General features: G+C 60.9%; 1 protein-coding gene across 5 annotated transcripts; it reads left to right on the top strand.

Moving 5' to 3' along the window:
* The first annotated feature begins 1,736 nt into the window (after positions 1–1,736).
* On the top strand, positions 1,737–19,515 carry ILF3 (interleukin enhancer binding factor 3). Of its 5 annotated transcripts, none has more exons than XM_050310051.1 (20): positions 1,737–1,861; positions 4,860–4,956; positions 5,052–5,278; positions 5,480–5,660; positions 6,337–6,484; positions 7,897–7,988; positions 8,356–8,451; positions 10,439–10,550; positions 10,828–10,925; positions 11,416–11,527; positions 11,628–11,738; positions 12,419–12,618; positions 12,968–13,138; positions 13,627–13,764; positions 13,985–14,161; positions 14,500–14,650; positions 15,254–15,307; positions 18,033–18,398; positions 18,947–19,060; positions 19,187–19,515. In XM_050310051.1, exons 2-20 carry the CDS (start codon positions 4,954–4,956, stop codon positions 19,315–19,317), a joined length of 2,682 nt encoding a protein of 893 aa, XP_050166008.1. In that variant the 5' UTR covers positions 1,737–1,861; positions 4,860–4,953; the 3' UTR covers positions 19,318–19,515. The 5 variants fall into 5 exon arrangements, with proteins under 5 accessions (XP_050166008.1, XP_050166006.1, XP_050166007.1 ...); XM_050310049.1 differs by having other exon boundaries at positions 18,947–19,069; XM_050310050.1 differs by having other exon boundaries at positions 14,497–14,650.
* Positions 19,516–19,931: the final 416 nt, after the last annotated feature.

The following is a 19,931-nucleotide window of genomic DNA, read 5'->3' as shown; positions in this document are numbered from 1 at the left end:
AGGCGGGACTGGAGCAGCAGAGTTTGAGGATTTCCAATTCCCAGGAAAGCCCAAGGAGCTGCCCAGGGAGGGGGGTTTGGTGTCCGAAAAAAAAACCTTCCTGGCCTGGGCTCTTCCCTCCCACAGCTCCTGGAGCGAAGCTCGAGGTGTTAAAACCTCCCCTTTTTTTTAGGAATAACGGTGCTTTTTTTTTTTCCCCCTGCCTGGAATTGCCGCTCCTGTCCCTACAAATCCTCCCCCACCCCGGGATCGGGGCCGGGTAAAGGGGGGATAAAGGAAAAAAAAACCAAACCCTCCAAAGTGCTAAAAGCCCACAGGGCTGCTGTTCTACACCCAAATGCTCGTTTTTAGCGCGTTCCTGAGGCGTGGACGTTCCTGAGGCATGGATGTTCCTGAGGGATTGATGTTCCTGAGGGATTGATGTTCCTGAGGCATGGACGTTCCTGAGGCATGGATGTTCCTGAGGCATTGGTGTTCCTGAGGGATTGATGTTCCTGAGGCATTGATGTTCCTGAGGCATTGATGTTCCTGAGGGATTGATGTTCCTGAGGGATTGATGTTCCTGAGGGATTGATGTTCCTGAGGCATGGATGTTCCTGAGGCATGGACAATGCTGGTGCTCCAGGGAGGGTTGGGGGGTGGGATTCGTCAGCGTTGCCACCAACAATAAAAAAAAGTGCCTGTTTGGAGCTGGCCTGGCCTGGTCGTGTCCTCCCCTCCCACCCCAGGGCTGAGCGTGACCGATTCTGCCGGGTTTCACCCCAAAAACAGATGCCCGGGGGGCTTTTTCTAAGGAGCCAAGTGCTCCTTAAAGACACTCCATTAACTGGATTGTTGGATTCAAAAAAAAAAAGCAAAACACATTTTTGAGGTCAAAACCCTTCCGAAGAAAGGTGTTTTTGAGGTGAAACCTCTGGAAAAAAAAAAAGGTGCTTTTGAGGTCAAACCACTCCAAGAAAACAGTCGTTTTGAGACCAAACCCCTCAAAAGAAGGTGTTTTTGAGGTCAAACCCCTCTGAAAAGGCCATCTTTGAGGTAGTTTCCCTTGGTTCCTTGTCGGAGAAGAATCTTACCGCTGAGCTCCTCTACTCCGGTCCCTCGCGGGGGGGGGTCCCTCAGGTGTGTCCCCTCAGTGGGGTGCCCTCAGGTGTGTGCCCTCAGGGTGTCCCCTCAGGTGTGTCCCCCTCAGGTGTGTCCCCCTCAGGGTCCCCTCAGCTCTGTCCTCTCAGGGTCCCCTCAGATCTGTCCCCCTCAGCTCTGTCCCCTCAGCTCTGTCCTCCTCAGGGTGTCCCCTCAGCTCTGTCCTCTCAGGGTCCCCTCAGGTCTCTCCCCTCAGGGTCCCCTCAGATCTGTCCCCCTCAGCTCTGTCCCCTCAGGGTCCCCTCAGGCCGCCCCCCCACACCGATCCGTTCCCGCCACCGCTCTCGGCCCCACCCCTTTGCGCCCCACCCACCCTCCACACTCTCCCATTGGTCCTGCCTCCTGCCCATCACTCCCTGATCACTCTCCCATTGGCCCGCGCCCTCCGCCCCTCCCTTCGGCCCCGCCTCCCGCCGCCCTCCCTCTCCCTGTCCGTCACCCTCCCTCCGCCCCTCTCCTATTGGCTCCGCCCCCTGTCCGTCACTCCCCTCCGCGCTCTCCCATTGGCCCGCGCCCGCCGCGCTCCCCGCGGCGGCCCCGCCCCTCCCTGGCGCGCGCGCCCCCAGCGGCGGCGGCCCCGCCCCGCCGCAGTCCCGGCGCCGCCGCTCCGGCCCCGCTCCGGCCCCGCTCCCGGCCCCGCTCCGGCCCCTCCGGCCCCTCCGGGCCCCCGCCGGCCGGGCCGGGCCGAGCCGCGCCCCGAAGCACCGCCCCATCCTCTCCGGTAGGAGCTGTTCCCGCGCCGCGCGCGGATTGAGGAGGAGAGGCGCCGGGCCGGGCGGGCCAGGCCGGGCCGGGCGGGGGCGGTGCCGGGGCGGGAGGAGCCGGGGTGCGTGGGGAGAGAATGAGGCGGGTGGGGGCGGCGGCAGGACGCGGTGACCCGGCCCCCGTGTCCCCTCCCTCGCGCCCGGCCCATTGTGTGCAGACAAAATGGCGGCGGTGAGTGAGGGGAGGGCGGGGGGCGCGGGCCAGGCCCCTCACGGAGCCCCCTCGGCGGCCGCCCCGAGGGCCGGGGCGGGGGCGCGCCGGGCCAGGGGGAGCGCGGGGGTCGCTCGGGGCTCCCCGGAGCCCCCTCGGTGCCCGCCGCCGCCGCCGCTTTTGTTTCGCGCCGCGCTTGCAAATGGCGGCAGCGCCCGGCGGCCCCCGCGCCCCTCCTCACCCTCCGCGCCCCGTCCTCACCCGCCGCCTGCGCCCCCTCCTCACACCCGGCATCCCCCTGCATCCCCTCTGCTCCCTCCTCACACCCGGCATCCCCCTGCATCCCCCTCTGCTCCTCCCCACCCAGCATCCTCCTGCATCCCCCGTGCTCCCTCCTCACACCTGCATCCCTCCTGTGCCCTCTCCTCACCCTCTGCATCCCCCCGTGCCCCCTCCTCACCCTGTGCTCCTCCTCACACCCAGCATCCTCCCCTGCATCCCCCCCGTGCTCCTTCCTCACACCCTGCATCCCTCTTGTGCCTTCTCCTGACACCCTGCATGCCCCCGTGCCCCCTCCTCACCCTCTGCATCCCCCCTGCATCCTCCCTACTCCCCCTCCTCACCCCCTGTACCCCCTCCTCACCCCCTTTACCCCCTCCTCGCCCCACAGGTTCCTTCGGGGCCCCGCACACATTGTGGGGTTGGGGATGATGGGGCCCTTGGGGGGGTTTTGAGTGGGGCTGGTCCTTTCCTGACCCCTTCAGCCACCCCTGGGGTGAGGGGTGTGTGTTGGAGGGGGTGTCACGGAGGAGGTGGGATCAGCCCACCCCATCACAGGCTGGGAATTGGGGTCGGACCATGCCCTTTGGGGGAATTGGAGGGCCCTTCTCCCCCCTCAGGACCAGGATCCCGCTCTCCTCCCCGCAGCTCTTCCCAGCCTCTCCCTCTGCTCCCTCCCAATCCCCGCTGTTCCAGCCCGTTTTGCGTGGCTGCTCCGTTTGGGGATGGTTTAGGAACAGAGCAATCCCTTCCCAATTCCCTGTGCTCCGGGATTCCCGCTGGAATCCAGGCCCCCGGATCGCCCCCTGCGAGGGTCCCGTCCCGGGCAGCTTCCAAAGCATGGATAGGAGCGACCAGTTCTTCCCTGAATCCCAAACCCAGCTTTGCTGGTGCCAAACTTCCCGTACTTAGGGCAGAAATTCCAGCCTTTCATCTCCTCCATCCTCCCAGCCCCACGTTTGGGAGGGTCGGGTCGCTCCCGTCACCCTGGAGGCTCCATCCGAGCGGGAAGTTCGGTGAATTCCAGCTGGGGGTGGGAATGGAGGAGGGGGAGAGCGGGGCCTGGAGGAGGTGGAGGGGGATTTGAGGACAAGGGGCCTTTGGGGCCCTCCTGGGAAACACCGTGTGGATCCTTGGGAATGAGGGTTCTCCCTGCTCGGCCGGTGCCAGGCTGGGTTTGGTTACACCGGGATCCAAGCTTGGATCCCACCGTTGGACCGTCCTGGGGGTGAATTGGCAGGGTTGGGATCGCAGGGCTTTCCTTGGTGTGGAATCCGTGCCGATGAGTTTTTATCCCTATTCCTGGCTTTGAGCCCCAGCTTTGGGTGGCCCATCTCCCTCTCCCCGGGGAGATTCCAGAGGGGAGAGGCAAAGGGGTCTGGTTTGGGGGCCGAGGAAGCTCCCGGAGAAGGGAAGGGCTGCCCCGAGCCGTGGGCACTGGGATAACGCAGGCGGGATCCTCTCCAGGTGGGATTCGGAGTCTCCAAGGCGGAGTTGATGGGGTTTGGTGGTGGAAGGAAGTGGAACAACTGGTGGAGGTAGAGGAGGATGGTCCTCACCATCCCCAGGTGCCGAGGGCCGGCGTTTTCCGGCGCTTTTCCGTGGCACTTCCCGATCCTTGGAGTTACCGAGGGCCGGGATTGGAGCGGGCAGGGGGAAAATCAGGACTTTAATTCACTTTATGGGGCCCAATTAACAGCCCTGGATGGGGTGGGTGCTGATCCTCAGCCTGGCCATGTGGGAACGATGCCGGAGTCGGTCCCGGCGGGCGCGAGGCGGAGTCCGGGGCAATCCTGGGATCCAGATGTTCCTCTGCTCCGAGGAACAAAGCACTGGAATCGGAACAAAAGGCTCTGCTGCCCTGGCTGGGGGTGGTTCCCTCTGAAAGCGGCCCCTTGGGCAGGAATTCGGTGTCGTTTGGGCCGAATCCGTTGAATTTTGTGACTTTTTAGCGCTGATTTCCCACCTGGATTTGGCACTTGGAGTTTATCCCGCTTCCTCCGGGTAAACTCAGGGAAGAGATTCGATGATGCAGCCTCTGGACTTGTGTTATTTCTTAGTTAACAGCAAACGAGGCGATTTAGGGGCTGGGAAATGGATTTGGGGTAAACCTGGGGATCTGGCAGAGGGATCCGTACTGGGAGCTGCCCTTGGATCTGGCAGAGGGATCCGTGCCGGGATCCCTGTGTGAGGAGGGGGAGGAGAGGCACAGCCGGCTCTTCCCTTGTTGGGTTCATTAATTAATTAGCCGTCCTGGGGCACCAGGGGGTTCTGCCTGGCTTGGAGACGGGAGCAGGAGCTTTAGGGAAAATCCCGTTTTGTGGGAAAACCTCTTGGGAATCAGGGAATGAGGGATTGGACCCTCGGAGGGCGTCAGTGCTGAACCCTCTGGAGGCGTTTTGGGGGCACCCTCTGGGTCTGGGGATAGGAACCCTCGGGAGCAGAACCCTGGGCTTTGGCTGACAAGTTGGCCCCCCTGGAATTGCTACTCCCGCTCCGGCTCACCGGCTCCCTGTGGCTTTCAGCTCCCGCAACGCCGCGGTGCCGCCAGGATCTCCCTGCCGGAAAAGTCCACCTAAAGGCCTCTGGGACGCTCGGGACGGGCGTTGGGAAGCAAAGATGGTAAGGGGCCGGGGGAGGGACACGCTCCCCGTCCGTGGGATGGGCGTCCCTGCCCCGGGGCATCCTTGAACCACCCCCGACTCGTCCCTTGGCAGCGCCCGATGCGGATCTTCGTCAACGACGACCGGCACGTGATGGCCAAGCACTCGGCCGTGTACCCCACGCAGGAGGAGCTGGAGGCCGTGCAGAACATGGTCTCCCACACGGAGCGGGCCCTCAAAGCCGTCTCCGACTGGATCGACGAGCAGGAGAAGGTCGGCGGGGAGCAGCCCGAGACGGAGTCCATGGAGACGGCGGCCGAGGAGGAGAACAAGGAGGGAGGGTGAGGAGCGAGGGGCTTCCCGAGAAACCCTGGGGGGGGAAAAGGGGTTGTTTTTCCCTGGCTGTGGAATTAAGGGGAGTTAACTGAGGGCTGTTTGGGGCAGGTGTGGTGAATCCCTCCCAGGTGAATCCCCGGGGCAGGGTGGGGCTGTCCCCGCTGCGCGTTCCGTGGGGTCGTGACCGTGTCCCGCGTTGTTTTCAGGGATCAGAAGGCCACGGAGCAGCTGACGAGGACCCTGCGGGGCGTGATGCGCGTGGGGCTCGTGGCCAAAGGCCTCTTGCTCAAGGGGGACCTGGACCTGGAGCTGGTGCTGCTGTGCAAAGACAAACCCACGGCCAAGCTCCTGGAGAAGGTGGCCGACAACCTGGGGGTGCAGCTCGCGGTGAGTGGGGCCGCCGGAATTCCCTCGAGGTCGCTCAGCGTTCTGGCCAGGAAAAGCCATTTCCAGAGCTTCTTTGGGATGGTTAAATGAACCTCTCCTCATTAATCGTGGAGTGGTTGGGGTTGGAAGGGGCCTCAGAGCTCGTCCTGTCCCTTCCACCATCACGCCTTCCACTAGCTCAGGCTGCTCCAAGCCCTGTCCTTGGACACTTCCAGGGATGAGGCAGCCACAGGTTCTCTGGGAATCTCCATCCCAGCCCCTCCCCACCCTCACAGGGATCAATTCCTTCTCAGTATCCCACCTAACCCTACCCTCTGGCAGTGGGAAGCCATTCCCCCTCGTCCTGTCCCTCCAGGCCCTTGTCCAAAGCCCCCCCTTTAGGAGGGGTCTTCAGGCTCCCCCTGGGAGGGCCTCTCAGGTCTCTCTGGGGCCTTCCCTTTTCCAGTTGAACATCCCCATCCCTCCCCCCTGCTGCTCCGGACCCTCGGAGTCATGGAACGCTTTGGGTTGGAGGGGACCTTAAGGGCCATCTGCAGGTCTTTAAGGGAGGGGTTGGAAGGGGCACACCTGCCCTGGCTCCAGGCCACTCCAGGCTGCTCCAGGCGCTGGGCTCCGGCCGGGAAGGGCCGCAGGAACTCCCCCTGCCCGTGAGCTGAGCGGGGCCGTCGCCTTGCAGGCCATCACTGAGGACAAGTACGAGGTCATCCAGTCGGTGGGCGACGCCGCCATCGTCATCAAGAACACCAAGGAGCCCCCGCTGAGCCTCACCATCCACCTGACGTCGCCCGTGGTGCGGGAGGAGCTGGAGAAGCAGCTGGCCGGAGGTACGGCCGGCGCGGGCCGGCCCGGCGCGCCGGAGCACCGGGAAAGCGTGCTCTTCAGCTTCGGCCCGGAGGAGGAGCCCGGCAGCCCCTCCCGGGCCCGATCCCGCCGGGACAATTCCTGAGCTCCGCCGGCCTCCTTACGGCCCCGCTGTGCGGTTTTATCCGGGCCGAGCTTCCGAAGCTGAGGAGCACCTTTCACGAGGGATTTTGCTCTTTTTTATTTCCTTTTTTTTATTATTATTTTTTTTATTACTTTATTTTTTTTTCCAAGTATCGTTATCGTTTTATCCTTCGGTTTTGGTTCCACTTGGGCCTTTAGTTCACTTTAGTTCATCGATCATCTCGTTGTATTACTCGTGGTTCGTGCCCGGCCATGTCAGTGCAGTGACATGAAAATAGAAAGCAGATTTGTTTAGAAAAAAAAAAAAAAAAACAAACCACAAAAACCTGAAAAAACAACCACCACAGCCTCTCGAAGGCTTCTTGTCCGAGGAGTTGCATGTCCATGAACCGGGATGTTCCGGGGTGTTCCCCCGGTGTGTGTTGCAGCAGAACGCCGGGTGCTCGGGGCCCCTCCCAGCACCTCAGGTTTCAGTCCTCCGGAAAGCGATGCAGAGTTTTGGATAAAGTTAGCTTCTCCAAACTTCCCTTTGGGATCACGATTCCAACTCCGATTCCCACGGGCTCCGTAGGGCCGGCGGGTCCCCCCGCTCCGCACTAGCCTTATCTAAAACCCTGATCTCCAGCACCTTCGGGCGACTTCAGGCCCTCCCTCAGTTTTGCTGCAGCACAGACCGGGGCCCTCTTTGTGCTCTTGATTGTTGATCTCTGGTGTTGATCTCTGACCTCGTCTCCGAGCCTTCTAGTTTGTCGATTTTAGGGACGCTGGACCTTTGACCAACAGGACGCTCTCTGTCGCGGGCCGGGGCCGGGGCAGCCATCCTTCCGGGCGGAGGGTTCCCTGGATCCCCCTCCCCTCCTCCTGCCCGCAGAGCCGTGGGGGTCACACGCCTTAACTCCCCCCCGGTGACCCGCGGCCGGCCTCGCTGCCGCCTCTCCATCCGGCAGGCATCTCTGTGCCCTCCTCCCGCCTTCTCCTCTTCCTCCTCCTCCTCCTGCTCTTCCTCCTTCCTCCTCTTCCCAGAGCGCATTCCAGCCCATCCATCCTTGGGAATTGGATAAAGTTCCCCCCCCACACACACCACACACATCTCTGCAGCCGCACGCCCCGGGGGCGAGGCCGCTCCCGCAGCTCCCCCCCCTTCCCTCCTTCCCTCCCTGCCGCTCCCAGCATCCCAGCAGGATCCCCCGGGAGCCTCAGCTGCCCCTTAGGATGCTGCCTCCTCCCCCTCGGCCCGACAGAAGCCCCTTGGTCAAACCGTGCCTTGTCTTCTTATTCCATCCACGACTAGAAACGCTCTCAGTCACCGACTCCCCGGACGTTCTGGACAGGCAGAAATGCCTTGCTGCCTTGGCGTCTCTGCGCCACGCCAAGTGGTTCCAGGTTTGCATTTTGTTCTTATATTTATCTTTAAGTAGAAAACATTGGTAAACTCTTTAAGGGGCTGAGTGTTTTTTTTCGGAGTTGGAGGTGGCCGCCGGCCGCTCGGAGCTGCCGGACTTGGCGACTGTGGGCGGCACAGCTGCTAAAGAGGCGCTGCGGTGACTTTTAGGAGCCTTTTTTTTTGTTGTTGTTGTTGTTGTTCGGAGCTGCTGCTTTGCGCCAGGAGTCAGGTCGGCGTGGCCGCGGCCCCGGCGGCCCCGGGCGCTCCGGCGTCACCCCCGGCAAAGCAGCACCTCGAGGGGCTGGACGGCGCGGGCGGGCGGGCGCTCGGCCGGTGAACCCCCTGTGGTTTTGGTTCCGCTTCCAGGCCAGGGCCAACGGGCTGAAGTCGTGCGTCATCGTGATCCGAGTGCTGCGGGACCTCTGCACCCGCGTGCCCACCTGGGCCCCGCTCCGAGGATGGGTAATTCCCGCCCCTCTCCCGCTCCGGGGGGGTGGGGGAGGGTGGGGGGGCTTGGCAGCGTTTCTCCAGGCTGAACTCCAGCTCTCCCCTTTCCCAAGTTTCCAAGGCACGGCCCCTTTCCCAAGTCGGGGGTTTCTACGGGATGGGCGACGTGTCCGCCCTTAAAGGCACAGACCGGACCTTGTGCGGTGCCAATCAGCCATTGGCTTATCAATGACCCACCACACTGCTAATTGGCTTATCAGTGACCCACCACACTGTTAATTGCCTTATCAGTTACTCATCACACTGTTAATTGCCTTATCAATGACTTATCACACTATTAATTGGCTTATTAGATACCCATCACATTGTTTATTGCCTTATCAATGACCCATCACAGTTGTTACTTGCCTTATCAATGACGACTTACATTGTTAATTGGCTTATCAGTTATCCATCACATTGTTTATTGCCTTATCAACGACCCATCACACTGTTAATTGGCTTATCAGTTATCCATCACACTGTTTATTGGTTTATCAGTTATTCACTCAGGTTGGTATCAGATTGCTTTATTAATTACTCACTCGCATCGTTGTCCAGTTGCTTTATCAGTTATCCACTCCTATCATTATCAAACTGCTTTTTATCATTTGTCAGTTGTTATCAAATGGCTTTATCAGTTTGATAACTTATCAGTTATCAACTCAGGTTGTTATTGAGTTATTTTGTCAATTACTGAATCACGTATTATCAAAACATTTCGTTAATTACCCAGTCACACTGTTGGTGGTTTTATCAGTTATCAAATCAAGCAGCTTTATCGATTATCAAGCCACGCCACTGCTGGTGGCAAAGGCTTTTATCAGCTATCGGGTCACGTTATCATCAAACCTTAATTATCAAATCACATTGTTGTAAAATAATTTCCATCAGGTTTCAGGTGACGTTATTGAATAGTTTTATCAATAAGTGTCAATTATTAAATCCCACTGTTATGAAATATTTCAGTCAGTTACCAAGTTTTGTCAATTACCAAATAGTTTTATCAAAGCAGGCCGTTCTCAGCTCACGGTAACAACTCGTTCAGTCGGTTATCAAATCACGTTAACACGTGTTTTTCTCAGTTATCAGACAGTTGGGTGTCATCTGCTCATTGTGTTAATTGTCTAATCACGTTGTGATCAAACTGTTCTTACCAATCCACGGTTTCCACAGCCTGGCTCCTCCTCTGGGAACTGGAAGCTGCTCCATGCTGGGTCCCTTGCCTGGAGTCCCTTTCCTGGGGTCCCTTTCCCAGGGTCCCTCTTCTGAGGTCCTTTTCCCAGGATTACTCTCCCAGGATCCCTCTCCGGGGTCCCTCTCCCAGGATACCTCTCTGGAATCCCTTTCTGGGATCCCTTTCTGGGGTCCCTTTTCCAGGATCCCTCTCTAGGATCCCCCTCTGAGATCCCTCTCCCAGGGTCCCTCTCTGGGATCCCTTTCCAGAGTCCCTCTCTCAGGATCCCTTTCCAGGGTCCCTCGAGGTCCTGGGGTCCCTCTCCAGGTCCCTGTCCCAGGTCCCTCCCCCAGGATCCCTGTCTGGGATCCTTCTCCCAGGGTCCCTCCCCCAGGATCCCTGTCTGGGATCCTTCTCCCAGGGTCCTTCCCCCAGGATCCCTGTCTGGGATCCCTTTCCCAGGGTCCCTGTCCTGGGTCCCTTCCCTAGGATCTGTGTCTGGGGTCTCTGTCCCAGGATCCCTCTCCTGGGGTCCCTGTCCCAGATCCCAGTGTGGGTCCCTGTCCTGGGTCTCTGTCCCAGGATCCCTGTCAGGGTCCCTGTCCCAGGTCCCTCCCCCAGGATCCCCATCAGGATCCCTGTCCCCAGGATCCCTGTCGGGGTCCCTGTCCCAGGTCCCTCCTCCAGGATCCCCATGTGGGTCCCTCCCCCAGGATCCCTGTGTGGGTCCCCGTCCCGGTTCCCCCGGGTGCCGGTGCCCTCCCTGACGCCCCCCTTGCCTTGCAGCCGCTGGAGCTGCTGTGCGAGAAGTCCATCGGGACGGCGAACCGGCCGATGGGCGCGGGCGAGGCGCTGCGCCGGGTGCTGGAGTGCCTGGCCTCGGGCATCGTCATGCCAGGTGAGCCGCCCTTCCCGCCGGCGCGGGCGCGGGGGGAGCCCCTCGGTGTCCCCAGAGCCGCGGGGACCGGCCCTGCCCCCGGGACAGCGGCCCAGAGCCACCTCAGCCCCGTAGAGAGAGAGGGACGGGAGCAGCTTCCCAGAGCGTCCCCCGCAAGGAGCCCCAGGGTCCATCCGCGCTCCCGCGGCGTCGCCGCCGCCCAGGGACTCGAGTTCAGTCGCCTTTAGAGACCCCCCGGGATAATTCTCTGCATATCTTCCTTGTTTCCTGCCTTCAGATGGTTCTGGTATTTATGACCCTTGTGAAAAAGAAGCCACTGATGCTATTGGGCATCTAGACAGACAACAAAGGGAAGATATCACACAGAGTGCTCAGGTATAGTGTGACCTCCAGACCTTTCCGCAACTCCCCCCGGCCCGCCCGCCGCTCCCGGCCCCGCTGGCCCACGTAGACTAGAACTGTGTCCCAGAGCCGTGTCCTAGAGCCGTGTCCCAGAGCCGTGTCCCAGAGCCGTGTCCCAGAGCTGTGTCCCAGAGCTGTGTCCCAGAGCTGTGTCCCAGAGCTGTGTCCCACAGCCGTGTCCCAGAGCCGTGTCCCAGAGCTGTGTCCTAGAGCCGTGCCCCACAGCCGTGTCCCACAGCCGTGCCCGTGGCCGAGCCCCCCGAGGCGCCCAGCGTGGCCCACCAGAGCAAAGAATCAGGTGTTGAGGAGTGACCTTCCCCCCCTCACCACCACCCCCCGCCTCCACTTGGGGTGAAACCACCAGAAAACGGTCAATCCAGAGAGTCCCGGCTGAGGGGCGGGGGGCGGGGGGGGCTGCGGGCGGGCGGTGACGCCCCCGGTGACACCCCCGTCCTGTCCCCAGCACGCGCTGCGGCTCGCCGCCTTCGGCCAGCTCCACAAGGTGCTGGGCATGGACCCCCTGCCCTCCAAAATGCCCAAGAAGCCAAAGAACGAGAACCCAGTCGATTATACTGGTACGTACTGGGGCGGGGGCGGCCCCCAACCGCCCTCCTGGGGCCCTGGGTGGGCAACCAGGGCGCTGAGGGGGCTGAGGTTGTGCTGGTCCCCCCACAGTCCAGATCCCGCCCAGCACCACGTACGCCGTGACCCCCATGAAGAGGCCGATGGAGGAGGACGGGGAGGAGAAATCCCCCAGCAAAAAGAAGAAGAAGATCCAGAAAAAAGGTACTGGGTTAACGAAGGGCGGGGGCAGCACCACAGGGGGGTGTTTTGGGGCTGTAAATCGTGGGGGTAGGGGTTGATAAAATAACTTGGAACTGGGAGGTTTGTGCCAGGTAAAACTGAGACTGAGGAGGAGAAGATCAGGAGTTTTGTGTGGAATCGGAAAATACCACTGGGAATGGGGCCTGGGATCAGGAAGTGCTGATCAGGGCTGGTCTATAATGGGAAAATACTGGTCAGGACTGGTCTGGAGTTGGGAAAGACTGATGGGAACTGGTCTGGGATGGGGAAAGACCGATGGGAACTGCTCTAAGATAAGAAAATAGTGATGGGAACTGCTCTGGAGTAGGAAAAGACCAATTGGATCAGGTCTAGGATGGGAGAAGACCCATAGGAACTAGTCTGGAATGGGAAGAGACCAATAGGAGCTGATCTGGAATGGGAAAAGGCTGATAGGAACTGGTCTGGAATGGGAACAGACCAATAGGAACTGGTCTGGAATGGGAACAGACCTGTGGGAGCTGGTCTGGAAGTGGCAAAGGCCCGTCAGGGCTGCTCTGAAATAAAAAAATCACCAATTGCAACGGGTCCAAAACCGAGGAATCCCAGTCTGGAACCGCTCTGGCGCCTCGGGAAGAGGAACATCCCCCAAGTGAGCGGCGTGTGGGTTCTTGCCCCCGCAGAGGAGAAGCTGGAGCCTCCCCAGGCCATGAACGCGCTGATGAAGCTGAACCAGCTCAAGCCGGGCCTGCAGTACAAGCTGGTGTCGCAGACGGGCCCCGTGCACGCCCCCATCTTCACCATGTCCGTGGAGATCGACGGCAGCACCTTCGAGGCCTCGGGGCCCTCCAAGAAGACGGCGAAGCTGCACGTGGCCGTGAAGGTGAGGGATGGGGGGGGAGCGGGAAAACCCCGGGAAAGCTGCGGGAAAGGCCTGGGATGGGGCGGGAGCGGCTCGGCCCCGGCGGGGGCTCGGACGTGGAGGGGTGTGGATGGGGGCACAGGCAGGAAAGGAGGGCACAGACTGGTGTGCTGAAAAGGGGGCACGGGCAGGTGTGGTTCTGGAAAAGGGGGGCACAGTCAGGCGTGCTGGAGGGCAGGGGCACCCGTGGAATTCGGGGGAGCACCTGCAGGATTTGGGAATGCCGAGCACTGCAGCCTGACGTGGGCAGGGCAGGGAGGATCCCCTGGAGCCGAGCGCGGCCCCTGACCCTCCTCCTCCGCCTCTCCAGGTGTTGCAGGACATGGGTTTGCCCACCGGGGTGGAAGGCAAAGACTCCGGGAAGGGTGACGAGTCGGCGGAGGAGACGGAGCAGAAGCCGGTGGTCGTCGCTCCTCCGCCCGTAGTCGAAACGGTGTCGACGCCCACGGCGGCCTCGCCCCCGGCAGATCAGACCCCCGAGGTGAGCACAGCGAGGGGGACACTGCCTGGGGGTTGGGGACACTGCCTGGGGGTTGGGGACACTGCTTGGGTGTGGGGGACACTGCCTGGGGGTGGGGGACACTGCCCGGGGTGGAGGACACTGCCTGGGGGTGGGGGACACTGCCTGGGGTTGGGGACACTGCCCAGGGGTTTGGGGGCACTGCCTGGGGTGGGGACACTGCCTGGGGGTTGGGGACACTGCCTGGGGTTGGGGACATTGCCTGGGGGTGGGGACACTGCCTGGGGTGGGGACACTGCCTGGGGGTTGGGGACACTGCCTGGGGGTTGGGGACACTGCCTGGGGGTCCCTATTGGTCCTCTGGGTCTCAGCCGCAGATAAAACCCCGAGGCTGACGCGGCTCCACGGCCTCACTTCCCAAAGGATGTGCTGGGAGAAGCAGCTCCAAGGGTGCACTGGGTTTTTTTTTTTTGTGGGGAGTTCAGCAGCCCTTCCTTCTCCTCTGGCAGAACGTGAAGCAGCAGGGACCAATCCTGACGAAGCACGGGAAGAACCCGGTGATGGAGCTGAACGAGAAGCGGCGCGGGCTGAAGTACGAGCTGATCTCGGAGACGGGCGGCAGCCATGACAAGCGCTTCGTCATGGAGGTGAGGGGGCACCTGGGCTCCAGCCCCTTCCCAGGGGCTCGGATCATCCCCACCAGGGGCGGGTGGGGCGGGAAAAGAGCTTGGCAAAGCCGCCTGAGCCCCTTTATGAGGGGTTTAACTCTTCAACCCCGAGCGGTTTGGGTTGGAAAGGACCCTTTGAAGCTCAGGGCCGGTGTCACCGGGCTCGGAGCCTCACCTGGTGGTTTGGTCCCTGTCCAAGGTGGAGGTGGACGGGCAGAAGTTCCAGGGCGCCGGCTCCAACAAGAAGGTGGCCAAGGCCTACGCGGCGCTGGCCGCGCTGGAGAAGCTGTTCCCGGACGCTCCCGTGGCCATCGAGCAGAACAAGAAGAAAAGAACCCCCGTGCCAGCCAGGGGGGGCCCCAAATTCCCAGTCAAAGTGAGTGAAATGCCCAGTCCCACAGCACTGAGGGGGGGTCAGAGCAGCTCCAGCTTGGGGGTCTGATCCCTCTGTGGGGTGGGAGCTCAGGGTGAGGGCTGTGAATGGGGGTACAGACAGCTGGGGAAAGGTGGATCTCGGGGCTGGGAAGTGCAAACCCCATCAGGTTTTGGGGCAGACAAAGCCTCGGGGTTTGGGGGCTCCCGAATCCCCAGTCCTGCCCCCACAGCTCGTGGCTTCCCGAGGCGGTGCTGTCCTGGAGCCGCCTTAGGGGGGGATGGTTTTGGGAGGCTCTGGGTGACACCCCTGTCCTTTCTCTCTCTCTGTGCCCTCAGCAGCACAACCCGGGGTTCGGCATGGGGGGCCCCATGCACAACGAGGCCCCCCCGCCCCCCAACATGCGCGGCCGCGGCCGGGGCGGAAACATCCGGGGCCGCGGGAGAGGCCGGGGCGGCTTCGGCGGCAACCACGGCGGCTACATGAACGCAGGTGAGGGCCAGCACAGGGCCTGGGGGGGCCAGAGACCCCCAGAGCCCCCTGGGGGAGTGAGCAGCCCCCCAGGGCATCCTGTCTGCAGCACCTGGATGGGCCAGCACATCCCAAATGGGAATGATCCCCACTCTGGCACTGTGTCCACAGCACATCCCAAATGGGAATGATCCCCCCTTTGGCACTGTGTCCACAGCACCTGGATGGGCCAGCACATCCCAAATGGGAATGATCCCCCTCTGGCACTGTGTCCACAGCACATCCCAAATGGGAATGATCCCCCTCTGGCACTGTGTCCACAGCACATCCCAAATGGGAATGATCCCCCCTCTGGCACTGCGTCCACAGCACCTGGACAGGCCAGCACATCCCAAATGGGAATGATCCCCACTCTGGCACTGTGTCCACAGCACATCCCAAATGGGAATGATCCCCACTCTGGCACTGTGTCCACAGCACCTGGATGGGCCAGAGCCCCCCAAAGCCCCCTCTTTGGGAATGAGCCCCCCCTCTGTCTCTCGTGGCGAGACGGGGAAACAAGGGGAGGTTCAGTGCCCCGAGTCCCTCTTTATTTACCCCCCTCCCCGTTCTGTGCCACTGCAGGGGCCGGGTACGGCAGCTACGGCTACGGAGGGAATTCCGCCACCGCCGGCTACAGTAAGTGCCCCCAGAGCCCCCCAGAGCCCACACCAGGGACCCCTTTCACACTCCTCTGCTTCCCCACCACATGGAGCAACAGGGACCCCCCTCTTTGGACTTTCCCCCCCAAAATCCCCTCTGGGAGGAGATGGGGGTGATAGGAGCAGAGGAACCTGAAACCACCGACAGCGGCCGACGCTGCTTCTGATCCCTCTGCTCTCCCCTGCTCTGCCTGCCCCTGCTGCCCGTGGCTTTTGCACAGGCTGCCCCTCCGGCTTTCATGGGTTTGGGGCTTCCTGGAGCCATCCTTGCACCCCCCCAAAAAAAAAATCCTTTATTTTTTGGGGGATTTTTAAGGAAAACCGAAGCGCTTGAATCAGCTTTGCCTCAAAGGCAGGTTTTGTACAAAAGCTTTTTGGGCCTTTAAATCAATCCCAGGGGTTTGCCTGAGGCTCCTCTGGGCCTTGGGAAGACTTTTCCGCACGGATCTAGTCCAACCCAGGCTTTTAAGTGCGCGGAATTCCCTGGTTTTTCCCTGGAATGCTTGGATTTGTCCATGGAACCGTGCGTGCTAAAGCAGCTCCTTTGTAACGTGCTGGAGTCACCAAGGAATTGCCACTGTGCTCCCCATCCCATAAACATCCTGGCATTAGGGGGCAGTGTTGGATGCCTGGGAAAATCCATGGATTTACTGGTTACCATGGAAATGGGCTGTCCGAGCCAGGCATGGAGGGCCCCAAAAGCCACATCCCAGCCCCGCCCGTCACCCCCGAGGTGCTGAAACCCCCTGGAGAATGAAATATCCCCCAAACCGAGGGAGTTTGGGAATTGTCTGGGTCCCCCCCCAAATCCTGAGCATTTCAGTCCTTTGTGCTCCGGTGGTTTTGGGTTAAAAACTTGGCCTTTTGCCATCGCTGGGTTCCTACGGGAGTTAATTCCGTAATTACCTGAAAAGGAAGGAAAAGGAATTAATATCCAACCTGATTGAGATTAAATGAGTCTGAGGGGGTCAGTGGAGCCCTTAAACAGGAACAATAATAATAATAATAATAGTAACAATCCATGCCTTTTTAAAAAGGTGCTGTTTTGAGGTAGCGGCTCCTTTTCCAGGGGACAGAGCCCATCCTGGATGATCCACAAACGATCCTTAGGGTCCCTCCCCTCCCCACTCCCTCCCCTGGGTGGAAAAGCTGCCCTTCCCAAGGGTAAATCCCGGTGGGGTGGATGTTTTGGTCGGGGGGGAAAAGCCGCAGCTCCTCCCACATCGAGCGGCGTTCAGGCCGAGGAGTCGGACCTGGAGTGCTGGGATAGAAGGGAAATCCAGGAACGTGGATGTGGGAGAGCAGCAGGAATCGCTCCGGGCCCCCAGTGCTCCGTCTGGATCCAGATCCCGGCGTTTTTCCCCTGGGATGGCCCGAGGGGGGCTCTGCTCCAGCCCCGGAGGGGACCTCGTTCCAGAGCCTGGCGAGGATTTTCTGCGGAAGAGGAAGGAAAAGCTGCCGTGGGAAAGGGGAGGTGGAGGAGAAGCGAGGGAACGAGCCCAGAAATAGCAGATCCCGCTGGAAGCCTCGAGGAGCTCCCGGAACGTGTGGGCGGAGCTGGGATCCGCCAGTGGGGCTTCCCGGTCAGTTCCCACGGGATTCCGGGAGCGGAGCCCGCAGGATTTCACTCCTGGGCTCCTTTTTTAACCAAATCTCTCCGGATCTGGGGCTTCAGTCAGGCTCTGGTGGCTTTTGCTCCTCAGAAACAAGCTGGGTTTTGGATCTGCCGCGTTTTCCGTGGAACGAGAACTCCCCGAGGTTCAACGGGGAGGGAATCGCTTCAGGAACCCTCAGCACGTGGAATTAACCCCGGATTAACTCGGATCCCGGAGGGAATCACCGCAGTTCTGGGAAGATGGGCCGTGGAGCGACGTCTCCGTTCCGTGGGATCTCAGGCAGGGCTGTGGATGCTCCTCGTCCCAGGATTGGGATTCTCCCGGGTTTGGGAGCGTTCCTGGCTCGTCCCAGTTGGAGTTTGGGATTTGGAGTCGCTGCAGAGAATGGAGGGACGTTGTGGGAGTGACCACGTTGGGGCTCTGGGATCGATCTGGACGGGGATCCTGCTGGAATCACGGGGGTCCTGCTGGAATAACTGAGATCCTGCTGGAATAACAAGGATACTGCTGGAATAACTGATATCCTGCTGGAATCATGGGGGTCCTGCTGGAATAACTGAGATCCTGCTGGAATAACAGGGATACTGCTGGAATAATGGGGGTCCTGCTGGAATAACAGAGATCCCGCTGGAGTCACAGGGGTCCTACTGGAATAACAGGGATACTGTTGGAAAAACAGGGATACTGTTGGAAAAACAGGGGTCCTACTGGAATAACAGATCCTGCTGGAATAACAGGGATCCTTTTGGAATCATGGGGGTCCTGCTGGAATCATGGGGGTCCTGCTGGAATGACTGAGATCCTGCTGGAATAACAGGGATACTGCTGGAATAACAGGGGTCCTACTGGAATAACAGGGATCCTGCTGGAATCACGGGGGTCCTGCTGGAATAACAGGGATCCTGCTGGAATCACGGGGGTCCTGCTGGAATAACAGGGATCCCACTGGAATAACTGAGATCCCGCTGGGATGGGCAGCGGGATGGGGACTGGGATGGGCAGTGGGATGGGGGACTGGGACGGGCAGCGCCGCTCGGGCTCCCTGACACCCCTTCTCTCTCTCTCTCTCTCTCTCTGTGTGTCCAGGCCAGTTCTACAGCAACGGCGGCCACTCCAACTCGGGGGGCGGCGGCGGCGGCGGCTCCTCCGGCTACGGCTCCTACTACCAGTCCGGCGACGGGTACTCGGCGCCGGCGCCGCCCAAGCACGGCGGCAAGAAGCAGCAGCACGGCGGGGGCCAGAAGGCCTCCTACGGCTCGGGCTACTCGTCCCACCAGGGCCAGCAGCCCTACGGGCAGGGCCAGTACGGCGGCTACGGCCCCGGGCAGGGCAAGCAGAAGGGCTACGGCCACGGCCAGGGCGGCGGCGGCGGCGGCGGCGGCGGCTACTCCTACTCCAACTCCTACAACTCGCCCAGCGGCGGCTCCGACTACAGCTACGAGAGCAAATACAGTGAGTGGGGGTGGAGGGGTGGGCTCGGTGGTCCTAAAGGAGTTTTGGGAGTTTATTGCCTGATTCTCCCCCAGCTGTGGGGTCCTGGAGGTGACCCCTCTGCCTGAGGTGACCCCTCTGCCCTGAGGTGGCCCCTGTGCCCTGAGGTGACTCCTCTGCCCTGGAGGTGACCCCTCTGCCTGAGGTGACCCCTCTGCCCTGAGGCCAGGCTGGGGTTGGGGCAACGAGACCCTTCCTGCCCCTCCCAGGGGCTGGAGCCGGGGCCAAGGGGAGGCTTTGGGGCAAAAATGGGGATTTTGGGCCAGATGGGAGGTGGTGATGGGGAGGAGGGGCAGAGAGGGTGGGTGCCCTTGGCCCTGGGCACGTTCCCGGGGCAGGGGGCAGATGGAGGTCCCTTCGCACCCAAATCCTCCTGGAATTTTGGGGTCTGGGCGGGAGAGAGAGCTTAAAGTGCCCTTGGGTTGCTCAGACCAGTTGGGGGTGATGGTCAGGGGTGCTCTGGGGGTCCCTGCCCGTGCTCACCACGGCCCCTCTCCCCCCCTGCCCAGGTTACAGCGGCAACAGCGGCCGGGGCGGCAACAACTACTCGGGCGGCGGCTCCTACAACTCGGGCTCCCACGGGGGCTACGGGGGCTCGGGGGGCGGGGGCTCCTCGTACCAAGGTAAGCAAGGTCAGTATTGACACCCCCTGCCCGGGGTGGGCTGGGCTGGGCTGGGCTGGGCGAGCTCCGATCCCAGCGGGAGCGGTGTCGGAATTCCATCGTAACCCCCCCTTTCCCTCCCTGCAGGCGGATACTCCTCCCAGTCCAACTACAACTCCCCCGGCTCCCAGAACTACAGCGGCCCCCCCAGCTCCTACCAGGCGTCGCAAGGCGGCTACGGCAGAAACGAGCACAGCATGAGTTACCAGTACAGATAAACCCCCCTTCTTTGTGTCCCCACCCCCCCCAGACCCCCGGGATGCTCCGGTTTTACCCCCTCGCCCTCCCCACGCCCCCATCCCGCTCTGTGTGACCCGTCACCGGCGGCTGCCCCGCGCCGCCGCCCCTGGGCCTCCGTATTTAATGGGTCGTAGTTGCCACGACGACTTGGTCTGAATAGGATTATTATTATTATTGATGATTTTTTTTTTTTTTTTTTTTTTTTGGGTTTGGGGAGGGAAGGGTTGGTGGGGGAAGGGAGGGGGAGCAGATCCGATTCCGGAGCCTCTTCCCGGCCGGGCCCTCCTCGTTCTGCTTTTGTGAAGTGCGTTAAAAAGGAGCTTTTTTCGGTATTTTCCCGCCTTTGGTGGTTTCAGTTCCTCGGTGAAGGGGGGTGGGGAGTGGGGGGAGTGGAGGGGAGAGCCTGTGGAGATGAATAATCCCAAAATCCGGGATGGTTTGGACTCCCAGCGCATCGTTCTGCGCCTCCAAACCCCCAGAGCCAGAGGATTCTCCTAAAAACCTCAAATTCGGGGTGTTTGTCTCTTAAAGCGCCCAAATTCAGAGAACTCATCTCTTAAAAACCCCTGAATTCAGGATGATCTTCTCTAGA

Source organism: Myiozetetes cayanensis, unplaced genomic scaffold (assembly GCF_022539395.1).
Source record: "Myiozetetes cayanensis isolate MyiCay16 unplaced genomic scaffold, myiCay2020 scf142, whole genome shotgun sequence".
NCBI lineage: Eukaryota > Metazoa > Chordata > Aves > Passeriformes > Tyrannidae > Myiozetetes > Myiozetetes cayanensis.
Note: the sequence above shows the minus strand (reverse complement) of the source record. Positions and strands in the feature narration are given on the sequence as shown.